Source organism: Mycetomoellerius zeteki, unplaced genomic scaffold, assembly GCF_001594055.1.
Source record: "Mycetomoellerius zeteki isolate Tzet28-1 unplaced genomic scaffold, Tzet1.0 scaffold73, whole genome shotgun sequence".
NCBI lineage: Eukaryota > Metazoa > Arthropoda > Insecta > Hymenoptera > Formicidae > Mycetomoellerius > Mycetomoellerius zeteki.
In genome coordinates, this window is record NW_017257753.1 from 1,684,348 (window position 1) to 1,700,901 (window position 16,554).

A 16,554-nucleotide genomic window follows, 5' to 3' on the forward strand; every position below is an offset into this window, starting at 1 on the left:
CATCGATAAACACGCCACGATACTTCCGTTTAGCAAAAAAGCTATATAAGTTTTATTTCATAATATCCCTTAACTGATCACGCACGCACAGTTCCGCGGCTGCATCTACTCGGCGTTTACATTTTTACATAACATTTTAAATTAATGTCTGAAGCAGCCAATTAACAGAAACCATAGACGCGAGAAATTCTCGACGACGTAAGATTTCAGCGGCGAGAAAGACCCGGTCGATTGCCGGTATACACGAAACCGGTGTGCACATACGTATAACTTACGTACATCGAGGGAAGATCAAGAATCAAACGCGGTAATGCGAGGGAAGGAGAAGAGAAGCGACGCGCGCGGCGTGTGCCCCGAAAGTAATTTCGTGACGCCCGGTCGTTATTTACGAGTGCTTCTCGCGCGCGCGAGCGCACGCTCGCCTCTCGGCGGTGCATAATTTCGTGGCGTGCAACAAAGTGGCCGGCTGCTGTTTCTGCGGTAAAACAACCGGCTCGCTTCCGTTGCTGCTGGAGCCTACACTCCCCCTGTGCCCTCTCTCGCTGTTGCTGCCTGCTTCTCCGCCCGCCGAACCCCTGAGCCGATCTGATCGGTGCTCGACGCACGATGGCCGCGTTTTCTCCACGCAGCTGGCCTTGGCCAACCCGCTCTGTTCGCTACCGATTGGAACCTTCGTCGTTAACCCTCCTCGCGTATACCGATTCCCCTTGCTACCGCCTGCATTTGGAACCTGGAAAAATCACCCCCTCCTGCCCCCCCCTTCGCAAAATAGTTCCGCACCTGCATGCTCACGTACTCTCGCGTTTGAAAACTACCGTTGTACAAACAGCGTTCTCGTAAATCGTTCTGTTTTTACTAAAGCTTGAAGGCTGCTCCGAACAGGATAGTGATCATGTATAACTTTTTCTCTAAGGCAAAAACGGGGAAAAGTGTAAATTTTTATCATGAAAGATAATGGAGAAATTTCTCACTTTCCATCAAGGAATAAACTGCTGACTAAAATTGTGTACCCCAATGCCTACTGATGCCCACTAATGTGTCCAAGTAATGCCCAATTTTTTATGCCCATTTTTTAATGCTCCAGTAATGCTCTACAATGCCCAGAAATGTATAATCTCATACTGTTTATTATAATACACAATTCTCTTAAGTAATGCCCACTAATGAAAATCAAGCGTAATTAGTGGAACGCACAAAATAGAATTTATTTTTATTTAAAAATACACATTACAGACAATTTTGGCTTCTTTTCGAGCCATCTTCAATAAAAATATAATACCATATCATTATATGTTTTCTTAATCTCCAAGTGAATGCAAAAATCTTAATCAAATGAATGCGTCACACAGATTACAAGGTCAAGTGACGTCAATTAGGATAAAAGACATATGAAGATATAATATTGTATTTTCACTGAAGATATGATATACTTGAAAAGGAGATGAAACGTCTGAAATAAATTTGTACACCGCAATGCCCTCAGCAGTTCACCCCTTGCTTTTCGCCAAATTCGAATTTTTACACAAGTTAACGACATGTTATTTTCGGGCAATTTCAATCAGATTTTCGTACGTTAGTGAATCCGTTGTAAATGAAAAACTTGGCAAAGAGAAAAGATATTGAAAATAATATATTGATCTCTAAAGAATCTGGAAATTTAAAATTAAAAGAAAATAGTACAAGGCAAATAAGAATCAAGTGTAATTAGTGAGACGTAAAATTGAATCTATCTTATTTAAAAATATATAACATTTCAGACGTTTTATCTCCACTTCAAACTATCTTCAGTGAAAATACAATATTATATCTTCATATATCTTTTATTCTAATTGACGTCACTTGGCCTTGTAATCTGTGTGACGCACTCATTCGATTAGGATCGATTTTTGCTTTCACTTGGAGATCAGGAAAATATATAAGGATATGGTATTATATTTTTATTGAAGATGCATTGAAACAGCAATTTTGCTAAAAAAAATCTAAAAATTTCATCAAAATAATGTTTCAAAGGAATCTTAAGCATGATGAGCAATGCTACAAAATGTTTTGATATTCTAGCAACCAATTTTATCGATCTACCTAATTGTTTGGATGTCCAGCAAAATTATTTTTCAGATCTGTATCTGAATAATCTGTAGCTAAATTTTTAGATTCTTCAGCAAAATGCTCTTTCAGTGTGATTGAAAGAGGAACCGGAATTATCTGAAATGTGTATTTTTATTGAAATTGTGTATTTTTAAATAAAAATAAAGTCTATTTTGCGCTCCACTAATTACACTTGACTTTTATTTGCTTTGTATTCTTTTCGCTTGATGTCACTTGGAAAAAAACAATTTTGTTGACGTATCTAAAAATGTAGGTAGAGATCTAAAAATAATTTTGTTGGACCATCAAAATAATTGTGTAGAAATTCAAACATAATGAGCAAAAAATGTTGCAAAAAATTTTAACATTTTAGTAGTCAGTTTGAGCATCCAATGTAATTATTTTGATAGTCTAATAAAATTATCTTTAGATTTGTATCTACCTAAATTTTTAGATACTTCGACAACACTATTCTTTCTGTATAAAAATAATTCCATTCAATTAACAACGAATTACGAACATTTGGACTATCGGAAAAATTGTAATAAAAAACGAATTTCTTTGGATATTATTCGCAACTCTTTGGACTAACATCAATATAAAGAAAAAGGATAAACAATTTTAGTTAACGAGCGTTCTTGCATAATAATTAGATATGTTAGGAGATGAATAAACTTAGATTAGTCGTACGTTTGCGTGTAAAAAAATTTTTATGAAATTCTTATATACTGAAGATGGCTTAATTTAAGATCGCGAAATGTCTATGTAATATTTTTGTAATTCGATTATATGTTTTGGAATTAAATATAAACTAATCGCTAAGAATATCTTGTGTTTGTGGTGTATGCCCTTTCCGTTTTTAAATTTAGACCACGTATTGACATTTATTGTTTAAAAATAATTCCCTTGGAAAGTTATAACTTGCGATACATCTCATCAATATCGATATCTCCTAATTTTAAAAGTCAATTAGTAAGGAAAAAAATAATATATAAAAAGATGATGAATTTAAAAACTAAAATTAATGCTGCGCAACTCTAAAGCGACGTGAATATTTAAACGTTCATCGACCTGATGCTCCATACGGATGCGTCACATCCATATCGTTTACAAAACATCGGATGTTACCGCCTGGTAATGCCGCGAAAGGATCACAGCGGCGAACGATTTGGTAAAACCTGATAACGGAGTTCCGAGCCTCTTTCTGTTTTATCTCCGTCTCTCTTCGCTCTTTCTATCGTCGCGACATGTCGAGTCCCCGTCACAGTGATTCATCCAGCTTGCATACGATCGTGGTACTTATAAAATACACAACGACGTGTCTGTGCCTGCCAGACCCCTTTTAAGTGCTTTTTAAACATATCGGCTCTCGAAGCGAAGTCACTGTATTTCTAAAATCGTTCTTTTTCAGTTTCGATTCGTGAGTGGAATTATTATATGTATTAATTTCTACACGAAATCTAAATTCCTCCGTTATTTTTTGTACTTTCGACGGAAAGTAGTACAAGATGAGGATTATATTCGAATAAGTTAGCAAACTGTGGCTTTGAAGCCACAAAATGCAAAACAGCGTTAGTCCATTAGCGCTAAACTTTCGAGATGATAAAGTTTCCCCCGCATAAATTTGATTTTATTAATGGTATTACGGTAATCCTTCTCCACATATAATGTAGTGTCATTATATACGTACACTGAGAAAAATAATAAATTTTAATAAATATTTTAATAAATTTGAATTTTGAATAGCACTAACTCAATATTCAATAAATATTTATTTTCTCGCGATAAATATTTATTAAATAAAAAAATAATTAAATAAAATTAATGAAAATTAATTTCTTAAATTTTAGTTTTTGAGCTACATAAAAATATATTTACATTTCAGTAAATATTCAGCTACTACTATTTAAACAAACATTTGTTAAAATTTAGTACATTTTTTTCAGTGTAAGCGCGTACAATTTCGAGGCTCTCATTCTATTAATATCTCAACTTTGTCAATGATAATTTACTAGCGGTTTATTCACGGCCTCTAGCCTCCGCGAAATACACGCAATTTCGGTGTGAAGAAAAAAAAACTACTGGCCTCCAGAGAGTTAAAATCAATTCTCCTCCATCGGACATTTGATCCGGCAACTGTTCGTCTCGGCGAAGGCGAGCGATCGTACTTTCGTTTGACCTTCGCCAGCACAATTTACCGCTATGAATCTGTCAACGCGACCTTGCAATAGACATTAATCTCGTCAGATCGACTATAGAGAGACCCGGAGAACGTTAAAAGCTTTTTTTTCCTTTCATCGTCTCTCAGTGACACGCGAATCGTTTTTTTCACGCCGTAGAAATCTCTCGTAACGTCGCTGAAGAGACCCAGGAACGTGATTTCCGGGTCGGAATCAATCGCATCGTTGTTTTGCCCCGTTCGCTTTTTTACATGATAGCGATAGAGACGACATTGTGCACCCGATACGGCAATGTCATTGAGATTAGATCGATAGATAAAGAGCACAACGATAGGCAAATAACCGATAACGCTGGAAACGTCACTTTATCGCGCACTCTGCCACGGACTTATTCTGCTATTATCATAAAGCTTCGTAAACACAAATATATATTAGGGAAAAAAATATTAAGGAAAATATCTTATCGTCCGAACGTATCATTACCTCGTAACGATAGCGCGAAATGTCTTAATTTATTTTTCAAAAATAAATTCAGATAAAATTTAAATAACGCTCTTAAATTAATTTAGATCCAATGGTACCTTTTCACCGAGTTGCATCATTGCAACTAAATTTAAAAGCTGGAACTTAATTTAATTAATTGGAGTTTAATGAACCTGTTTTATTTAACTTATCTGGTATTGCGTTGAATTAAAAGTGAATACGAATAATATATAGAGTTACACCAGCCGTAATCATGTAAAGTCATAAAATTTCTGGTTAATTAAAATTGTAGACGTGTGTGTATTTAAAAAATGATATTAATAATTTAATATATTCTTAACATTAAGTTATGTTCTAGAAATTTTATTAAATATCTACATTTAACGTATAAAAAAATTGTACTCCCTGAATTTTGTACTTCCTGAATTATCCTTTTTTTAAAAAATATACGTATGTATATATATATATATATATACTCTTTTCTTATGATTTAGATATGGTACCCCTAATCCCCCATACAATGTACGGCTCTGTCCACTGTGGTACATAACTGAAAAAAAAATGCGTGATTATATTTATAGCTGGTCTCTTAAGCAGGCCGATCTCAGTGCGAGATAGTCCCGCTTTATATTCTCATAACCGTAACAATAACTCGCACCACCCAAGTAGAGAAATCTCAGTTCTTATCAGAATCTCTTACGAGCACGCCGTAACTTCAATCTTTACGGCCGATTTTATGCATACTCGACAAAAGACAACTATTTCTCCCGTTCACCGACGGAGACTACTTTTTCCACTTTCTTCCGTACACGCCTTCTTCCGCGGAATCCGAACAAACTTGTGCGATTTCCAGAGAAGGAAGGAGAGGAAGACTATCGTTTTATCGTTCGCATAAGTAAAGTGCGAAGTAATTACAACGTGACGTGCTCGTGGCTCGTATGCGCTCGCATAACTTTCAAGGAGCGAAACCGGCGTTCTCATCCCGCCATTTCACTGTCGCTTTTGTAATACCGTTACACCGGTTAGCACGGCATTACGGCATCGCCGATGGTTTCACCGTCGCGGCTAATAATGCCTCGGTAGATAATCCGACGGTTAGCGTAATTAATTTTGACATGCATGACTTTTTTTACCTTTGTAAACCTTTTGAATATGCCTGGAACTTTTTTGAAAAGGAATTTTGAAAAAAATCTTTAGTTTTCTTTAATCACAAAATATAAATTTTATTTCATTTTGTAAAATATAAATTTTTGTTTCTTTAACATTTTGAATCAAATAAAAATGTTACAAATTTTTAAAAAGCAAAAATATCGCATATACGAAGTGTTCCGTAAAGTCCGTAATAATGCTTGGAGATAAATTTCTTTTGATCATTTTAGAGACGAAAATCCTAATATCAAAATGTCGAAGCTGTAATAGTTTTTTAATTATAAACATTTAAAATTTGCGAATCGTGCCTAAAATTTGCGCGTTCAGGTGGTACAACGCAAAGTGCTAAAAGCAAAAGCTAATTATCGGCTCTTGTTAATATAAGATTACATATGCGAAGATACACTGTTAAATCTATAGTGTCAAATTTAACTTAATGTGAGTCGCCACTGCTCCTACTCAATCATATCGTTATTTTATACTAAAATAATGGTTATATTTAACACTATACGGTATCAGTTTGACACTATATAGTGTCAAATTGACACGACATAGTATTTAATCGTTATGGTAAAAAATAATGATATATTTAGTAGAAGCAGTGGCGACTCACATTAGGTTAAATTTGACACTGTAGATTTAACATTGTAAAATTACTGATATTTATCGTGTTAAAAAACATTTTTTTCGATATTTTCGATATTAGGATTTTCGTCTCAAAATGATTTCGAGAATCTTCCTTTGTTACGGTCTTTACGGGATACCCTGTATACGTATTTATTCTTATTTATTTTTTATTTCATTTTATTTATTGCGTATCGGTCAACATTACAAATGGGAATGGAAAACAAAATACAGTAAACGCATACAAATACGCAATTTGAGAGGCACCAGCAGAACTGCTGCTACAACGCCCATCAGTAATGTGAAAGGTGAAAAATGGATTACATATGCAATGAGCGACTACATATATACACAGAGAGAAGAGTATTAGCCATAAATATGATTAATAAGCAGAATATTATATCCTTAATAGCCACTACAACGTACTACCGTATTAGTATTGCAATGCAACTATACGATTATGTTATAGATAACCCAACATTCTTAATGGTAGCATATCTGTCAGAGATATCTCTTAGAGTGAGATTCTCAAATTTTTCTAATTTATATAGTTGTAACAATAGCGTATTTGTACCGTATTACTAGTTAGACATGTACAGTATAATCCCATTATATATTATACCTATTATATGGTACAGTCACTAGTATAGCACTGCAATAGACGTACATATGTCTAAGTACTAATATTTTATTTATGCCTTAAAAAGATACTTTTACTGTCATAAACATATTTTAATTTAAAATCAACAATTATTTGAAGAACTTAATAGAGCTATGCAATTATACTAATGCAATTTATAATGTGCTTCATCTGACCATATCTACTTGGAAATAATCGTATAATTGCATTTGACATATCGACTGATTAATGGTACTTATTGAGATGTTATATACAAAAAATATAGTTGCATTAACCTTTAATTATATTCATATAGTTATCAGTCCCTTATGCTTTCATTCCGTATATATGATACGTAAGAATAATATACATAAATAATAGTAAATATACAGTAAATCCCACCACATCCTAGACATTTTGTAGAGGTTTATAAATAAAGATTTAAATTTTACAAAAACAGAAACGTATAATCCTAAAGAAAATCTTGTAATTCGATTTCGCTTGAACGAGTTTAGTTCCAGTATTGTGATGACTGTTGGTATTTATTTCTCTCTATATTTTTGCCCTCTAAAAATAAAAAAAAATAAAAAAATTTCATAAATTTCATAAATTGTTTTAAATAATATTTCCATGCAGATATTTTGCGCATATTTTGCGTGCAACATGCTAAAATTTTGCATTACTGAAAAAATATTTTGTGTGTGCGAGATAATACTGCCATTGAACAGGGCTAGGATTGACTGCTTAACCTCGAAAATAGCGCAAAGTAATAGAGAAGCTTTGTAGATCTAGATTATACATTGGGGACTGTTCTAATCCCATCCACTATAATTTTACTACTACTATTACTACTACTACTACTACTACTATCATTACTATTACTACTATATATAGTACCGCCCTTATAGAAATTCAACTTAATACCTTCAAATTAATACTTCTCATTTAATAATACACATTATTTACTTATTTTGAGTATTTATAGCACTGTTATTCAATAACTTCAGTACTCCAAATAAGTAATTAATCATTACTTTCCAGTATTAAATTTTTGCAAGGAGATATAGAGAATAGCACACATTTTGTCTAACATTCCAATCACACATCGTCAACAGTCAAACGATATATTTAATTACCGCACAAACCTCATACTTTTTACATTTGTTTAGAACCATAAAATATACAGTTGGCTTTAATTGCACAGCAGGAAAATTGCGTTCGATATTTCGACGTGACGCGAGGATCGGAGACACGATTGATACTAAACGTGACAAGGCGCGCCGTTCTCAATAATCATTTTCGTAAATAGAATAATCGTGCGAGCGCGAAATGTCACGTTCACGCGTACGCGTGCGGGGAAAGTGGTAATGATTTGCGTTTTGCTTACGCACCAATACGTCAGTAGCGGCAACCACCGACAGTCGGTCTACCATCCGGCATTACTGGTAATTGTGCTCGTCCCACGATGAAAACGCGAGAAACGCTTTTTTTCCAACCGCGTCCGCGCCACCGGATGCGCTTCCCAGAACATCCGACTTATCCCCCGCGCCGTCACGTTATCACGCAAGTTTTCCATGAAAGCGAGCCGATCCGCGTATCCGCTCGTTGCTTTTTACTCCCGATAGCAGAACCCTTCTCTCCATGACCGCGAGATCGATGGAAGTCTGGTCCCTCGATTAAAATTCCGCGCTATGCCTGTTCACGTCGTCGCAATGGGAACGGATGGTATCCTAAGAAACGCGTTATCTCGCCGCCGCGCATTTACCGTGATTATTTTCAATCGCTTACAGGTTGCAATATCTTTTTAGATGAACCAGTAGATACGAGGTTTGTTCGCGTCGCCAGTGACGGATTAACGCATAGGCATGCAAACAAGATATTTGCCAAGGGCGGCAAATTTGAGGGGGCGGCAAATTTTTCTAGACAAAAAATTTTCATACAATTGAAATAAATTTTTAATTTGTTAATCTAACGTTTTTGCACAAATTACACTGAGTATATTTTAACCAGAAACGATATTTTAAATATACAGTTAAAAATATATTATATTTATATTATTTATTAAAGATTATTGAATGTTTTTACAGAGCAGCTAATGTTATAAATCATTTTTTATCCATTTTCCCTTTTATCAAATTTATAAATTAATAAAACCACCTGGGGGTGGCAAGATGTTGGTGCTTAGGGGCGGCAAAATCCTTAATCCGTCACTGCGCGTCGCAAGATCCAACACGCTCCAACATGCTCCTATCATAACTTCTACTCACTCTATCAAGTATGTTGGAATGAGTAAGAGCATATTGGAACATGTAGTATGCGACGCGAACAAACCTATGGATGTAGCGAAAATAAGCGCACAAGTAGCAAAGTCCAATTACAAAGAAGCAAATGTTAATCACAGACCCGACACTAGAGATGTACATTTTATTAATCCTTCGTAGACACACATTTTTATTAGGCATTCTGGATCTTTTTCGTCCAGCTCAAATTTTTTTACTGTTTCAGGTTTTCAAAAAATTCAGGATTACTTTTCAACGTAACTGCTATGTTACCAAATTGTCATTTAACTCAAATTTTAAAACCCTTATTTAATAAAAATTGGAAATTTGAAAGTGAAATCTCGCCTGGGTCAAAAAAGACTTAGTATGCCTACAAAGGATTAAATATCAAAAATAATTATTTTTTATATCTGATAAAAAATATAAATGCACATATTTGAACACCTAGTGTCAGATCTGATTGGCATTTGTTTTTTTATGATTTATATTCTTTTTATATCTTCTTGCCAAAATTCGATATAATTCGTCGATGCAGAAAATCAATTATTTTTCAATGACGGATAACTCGGAATCCGGCTCTGCGTCGCGAGAATTACGTTCAATATCGATAGCAAAAGACAAGAGGCAGGCCACGTATTTAACGGTAAATGCGCGGCGTAAATCTAACGAAACTCACGTCACGCGAATGCCGGCAGCACGCGTTCGACTTCGAAATCGTCGTTAACGTCGGTGCGCGCTTGTCTCTATTAGAAAGGCTCGCGTATACCGTCAAGGCTACAGGTAATCGGGATAATTTGATGGGATTGTACCTATCAGGAAAGGAGGAGACGGACGGGCGAGAGGAGGAGAGAAGGAGGGAGAGACGGAGGAGGCCAGAGAGGCCGAGAGCAGTCAAAGAGAAGTTCAGAGGGCCAATTTACCGGACGAGATTAAGCCCGCGAGAAAAAGAAATTGGAATCGAGACGAAAATTACGGATCCCACGTTCCCCGTCGAGTCCTTTTTTCGCCCTTCCCGCGCGCCTCGCCCTAACACACACGTGCGATTTATTTCCGAAGCGACGTAAATCAAAACGTCGAAAAATGCGTACGGCAATATCGGTCCGTCGGACGTGATCGCCGTGTTAAAGGAATAAAATTCGAAATCGAACGATATTGCAACTGAGAGAATCTTACGAACGAAAATTAGTTTCACTTCAAATACTTAGGGAGAAATCCATAGACGTTGCTCAAGTTTCGAGATTAAATTAATGCTTAAAATGTCATGAACCAATCAGAGAGCATTAAGTATTAACATCTTAAAGCCTTGCTTGAGCTGGTCTTGAAGTTATGAACAGACTATGAATACCTGCCTTAATGGCATGTATATAATACGAGATATCAAGTGTCTTCATTAGTCTCAATTTTAAGCAATATTAGTTAAGCCAGACCGCTATATAAATAAATTAAATTAATGATAAATGAGTGATAAATTAGTGATAAACCAAATTAAGTAGAGTCAATACGATCGAGATCTTGATAGTAATATTTTTATACATAAATTCTCAATACATTTTTTATCATATAAACTGCGTGTCGGACTTGAAACATAAACTGTAATTGAAATAATAATTTAATAAAGGGGGAGCGAGAGTTCAAAATTCTGCACGATAACTCTAAAAATTATATTATATTTATTTCTTTTTACATTAATTAACAAGAAAGTAATAATTAATGTAAGGAGGAACAAATATAATATAATTTTTAACGAATGAATTATCGCGCAGAATTTTACTCTCACTCGCTCTTATTAAATAGTTATTTGTTGGTCAAATCTCCAGAGTCTAATTTTTATTATTTTTTATGAAATAATAATATTGATAGTCGATTTAATAATGATGCTACTAGCATCTTAAAACGCTATAAAGAATTTATTGCGAAAAATATCCCAGCCAGGATCTCGACTTTAATTTTAGCAAAAGATCATTGGCAGACAAATTATACGATTAATAAAACATCAACATTTCGAGACATCTTGAATATTCTGCGTACGATATTCTCTTTCCCATTCCCTCTTGTCGTCGCGCATTCCAGACGAGTATCGTGACGCACTTGTTGCGATTTCACGCGAATATCGCGAGGCGGATGTAACGAAGATTTGATAACGTTCAGTGCGACGTTACAGCATGTCAAGGGAGATTAAGATAGCTAACGCAATTACGATGCAACACAGACGAATCAGATAGAAAAAAGAAAGATATATTTGTTTCGGATGCAGATAAAATAGCGATTATCTTGAATCATTCTCGCATCTTTTTTATATTATTAAGTCTAATATTAATCTCCCAAGTAAATAATATGATCTCTCCATTTACATTAAGCGGATGTTAAGTAACGAGATTGATCTTTCATGGTAAAACGTTTCAGCAATATTAACTTCAAAATGCGTAACGCATCGTAATTATACGGGGAAGAGATACGATTTAAATCCGTATCTCTCGGCATGCAGGAGTTAAGTAATAGGACCTCCAACGATCCGCGAAGCTGCGGATGCTGAATGGAACACATGATCGTATTCCCGATTCGTGCTTACAGAGTACGATCGATCGGTCGAAATGGACGATCATGGTGCAACCGTCGAATTACAGGCTCTCGAACGAGCGCGGCGTGGCGCGGCGCGGTGGCCGGAGTCGTGCGTGCGAAATCAAAAATCACGACGATGACGCGATCGATCGATTATTCCGCGCCGCGAACCGATACTCGTACCGTGCCTGCGCGTACCGGGGAATGTTATTTCCCCGGAGCGATACAAAATACATAACCGCGCGGAGGACTACCTGGACGGACCGAACTCTAGAATTAGAGACCTGAGTCATTAAAGTCCCGAAGGATAATTGACCGGTCTCGAAAGGAGATTCGAGACCGGAGGACCTACTCAGAAAAATGTCGGTGTATCGGCCAGAACTCCAAGTAAATTACGCGTACGAGGGAGGAATATCCGGTCCGTATATCGAGTAGGCTCAGAAAGCAGAACTTGAGGTCTGGAAATATCTACGAATTTTCACGCGAGCCATATGGCACCCTGTTCGTCGCCCACGAGGAAAGGCGGCGACGCACACACGCACGCCGGAAACGCATGGGTTTAAAAGCGAGGATGGTGTTTCATCGCTGCATGGGTTCGCAGCAGGCATACTCGAAATTGTACCCTAAGGATTTTTCTTTGATGTTTTTTCGATCCATCTCGCCCGAGACCTCGAGATCTTTCAAGGAAAAACTTCCCCTTCGAAAAGGATTAAGTTAATCCGATCAGTATTTCTCGCGAAAAGAGATTGAAAGTCCACTTTCTGATTTACATCGTGTTCGTCTCTTGTAGGTACTCAATTTTTAATACCTAACAACATTTATATCACTACTGCAAATTCCTGATATTTTTAATTCTCGACAGAATTTGACTTTAAAGGCACAGTCGATATTTTGATTGTAAATTTTTATAGATAAATTTAAATTTATAAAAAAAAAAGTAAAATACAATTCGACTTCTGTGATAATAAAAATTCATTCTTAAAGAGATTGTGCTGACGAAAGATATAAAATTTTATATAGTGAAGGTTAATATTGTACGTATATTGAATGTCTCCTCCTCTTTCGACAGCAAAAGGATAGTAGCATAAATACACTTCTATATTTATAGGAAACGACCGATTTCTTTCGGTCAAAGACACTGCCGCGAAAAGACTTCGACAATCGATACATAAGCACGGAAAAATAACACTGTTTATGACATCTCGAGGAGGACGGGCCTCGCAAACAAACATCGGTCGATGATATTTTACGTTTCGTTCAACGAGTTATCTTAATGTACTATCGCATTCCATCAAGAGGTTTTTTTTCGACGAATCGAATATTGCACCGAGTCATTAGGCGATATATTGAGCTGATCGGCGGGACTTTGCCTTTACGGTTGTTCCACTTTAAAATAACGTCTACCTCTCATTTCTCTGCGCAACCAAGCGTTTCTATCATCTTTCCGATACAGATTGCAGACATCAAAATCAGACAAATAATTTCGTTGAGCGTTTTATTACTTCACATAAATAACAATTACCGGAGAATGGAAATTAATCTTGACACGAGTGAACTTTCGTTGCTATTAGAACAGCTTAATGAATATCTAATAGACATTACGAAAGGACACTTTCGATTAGACGAAAAAATCGAGCGAAAATTGCTCGCTGTACAATTTCGTGCGTGCAATGTTTCAAAAAATCATCGCACTTCAACTTCCAACCGTGTAACTAACCCGATCGTCCGTCGCAAATTCATGAAAGTCGCATCGATGAATACGAATGAGAATACTCCGTGAAGCAATAAATTTCGTTAATACTAGAGATTTACGTACTTCGCCACGTGCACCGATAAAAATGTAGTTTACGGCTCACTTTGAGCGGCGCGCACGTTCCTTCGAAGTTATTAACGATATCGCGAGCGTCGTTTTGTGCTATTTTCGTCGGTTGAACTTGGTTCCGCGGGGAAAGCTCGTTCTTGGAACATTAATCCGGCTTAAGGAGGACCCAATGCATCGAAATGCATCCATGCAGCAATATTTGGTAGCAAATCTGTGACGAGACTAAACAGCGCTTTCGAAAATCTTTACCTGCGCCGCTTTCAAAATAAACAGCTTGACCCTCGTCACGTGGAGTCCATTGGGACCGGTACTCCGTCGATGCATGCAATCTTTTTTCCCTTTGATTATCGCGTATTATTAAAAGGTTCCTTCGGGAAAGAAAGGAAATCGCAGGTAAAAATACGACCGAAATTCAACCTGAATTCTTATTTCGCCAAATAAAATTCTATCAGTCCAAGCTAGACCCGCTGTCCACCGTCCAAAGATCAATTTAATGACTAGTTTGCAGTGCAAAACAACATTGGCAACTATTACGTCATATTTGAACATAGAACGAATTTCTGTCTAATGCGAAGCGATTTTTGTTTTGGCGTTTGAGAATGATGCGAGATGTAACTATTGTGATGCTAATCTTGCGACGAGTCATGTATCGTGAATATTTTGCCAAATATCGACGATGTGTTTTTACAGTATGTGCTAATAATAAGACATCTCTCAATGAGAATTAACAGCTGAAGACCTGGTTTTTCATTTTGTGGTTAGACTGATATAAAAATTATATTTTTCTAGCTACACTGATAAAAATTACTAAACCTTAATATATATTTCTTTAAATGGTACTAACTAAACATTTACTTCCAGTAAATATTTACTTAAAACTATTTAAACAAATATTTTTAAAAATTTAGTATTTCTTTCAGTGTTTGATTAATCACTAGACTGGGTTAATCACTAGACTTTTAGTTATCGCTACAAAACTAACAATTTAGTGATTAATCATAGCTAGAAAAACACAATTTTTATATCACCATCAAGTTAAGTGAGCAAGTCTAAAAACCACAAGTTAATTAGAAAATGAAAAACCGGGACTCAGATATAATAATTATAGCCCGAAAAAAATACCGTTAAAGCCCTCGAGAACTAATACAAATACGGTAAAAATGAAGGATTCGGCTGCTAATAGTAAAAATAAATGTCAAAAAATAATAGAATTAATTCTCGATAAAATATTTTTTTCTCAAATGGACATTAGTTAAAAAAGATTTTCCAAAAGCTGACTTTTCGTAGCATGCTCCTTCGAATTTTTAGACAAGTTTAAAATTCCTTGAGAGTTGCAGACCGTTTTAGCATACTAGCGAATTTAAAATTTTCGAAGAGCTGATTTTATAACATGCTCCCTCTAATTTACAAAAAAATTTTTAATTCTCCAAAAGTTGATTTTTTTTAGCAAATTTACTAGCTAAATAAGTTGACATACTAGCAAGTTTTAAGATTCCCTGAGAACTTCGACTTTCTAACATGTGCTCTCAAATTTCCAAACAAGTTTAAAATTACATGAGGACTAACTTTTTTAGTATATTCCCTCAAATTTTCAAGCAAGTTTCAGATTCCGTAAGAGTACACTTTTCTAGCATGCTCCCTCAAATTTCCAAGATAAGTTAAGTCCTTTAGATGCAAATTTTAAATAAGTTTCTTTTCATTGGACTTTTTAATTTTTTCTCACTTTATGAGATATTTATAAGTCAAAAAATAATTGTTCAAATATCTCAAAAAGTAAATTTAGGAAACCGCCGCTCGTAAGATAAAAGAGTAAAATCCTCGCGGGAAAAATTTCCGCTTGAAATCTTTGCGGATCTCTCGCGATGAGAATTTTATGAAAAAAAATATCCCTCAATTACTTTCCTCGTGCTATGGAAATCCCGATTCTAATTACTTACCCTCGTGGCATCCGAATACGGTGTGGGAGAATTCTCATTCACGAGATACGATCCGAACTTGATGGACACCTCCGACGAACTCGAGGGGCTCTCTTGCTGCGTTGGCAGCATTTTCGGGCTGCTTCCGAAACAATTCCACGAAAAAACTCCACTTCACTTCAATTGAACAACGACGTTAAGTCGGCGACTCGCATCACAATTCCGCGCGCTTCGACAGCGAAGTGTGACTCGAGAATTATTTTCTCGTCGTTCACTCTCGCAATCGATCACTCCTCGCGGACGATCTACCCTCGCGGGTTCTCTCACTCAAATTCGACGCACCTTCGCGTGGAGACAAATCCGACGATCTCACCGTGCGAAATTTCTGTTTTCCAAAATCACAATTCGAAAAAAAAAAAGAGTACTCCGCGGGGAGGAACTCAAGATATGCGTGTTCAAAGAATTAGCGTCTGTCGCGCTTATCGACGTTAATCGGCGGGGCGAAAAATTACGAAAGAACGTAAACACGTAGTTTCCTCTCTCGTGAACGCGACTCGACTGTGGATGATGGACCGTGGCGCGGATCCAACGCGTCGGTATCCCTCGATCGGCACGACACACCTCCTCCACCTCCTGCTACCGCAGTTGATCTGTGCGCGAGACGCGGACGACTCCTACGGTCGCACGTATTTATCCCGTATCCACGTGCTCGTCGGGAGCAGCGATAAAGACGCGCGTTTAATCGCTATCCTTCCGTCGTATGAGTGGACCTCTCCTTCTTTCTCTTCTCTCGTCCTCTCGATATCCGGGATATTGACAACGTGCACGCGCGTTCCAA

At 36.5% G+C, this 16,554-nt stretch overlaps 1 protein-coding gene across 1 annotated transcript in view; it reads right to left on the minus strand.

The window, feature by feature from the left end:
• The window catches only part of LOC108729340 (Sox box protein 14), a 26,050-nt gene extending 9,923 nt beyond the window's left edge, over positions 1-16,127 (minus strand). The window contains 1 exon segment of the mRNA XM_018458399.1: positions 15,738-16,127. Within this exon segment, the coding sequence (XP_018313901.1) occupies positions 15,738-15,848 (111 nt within the window). The 5' untranslated portion in view covers positions 15,849-16,127.
• Positions 16,128-16,554: the final 427 nt, after the last annotated feature.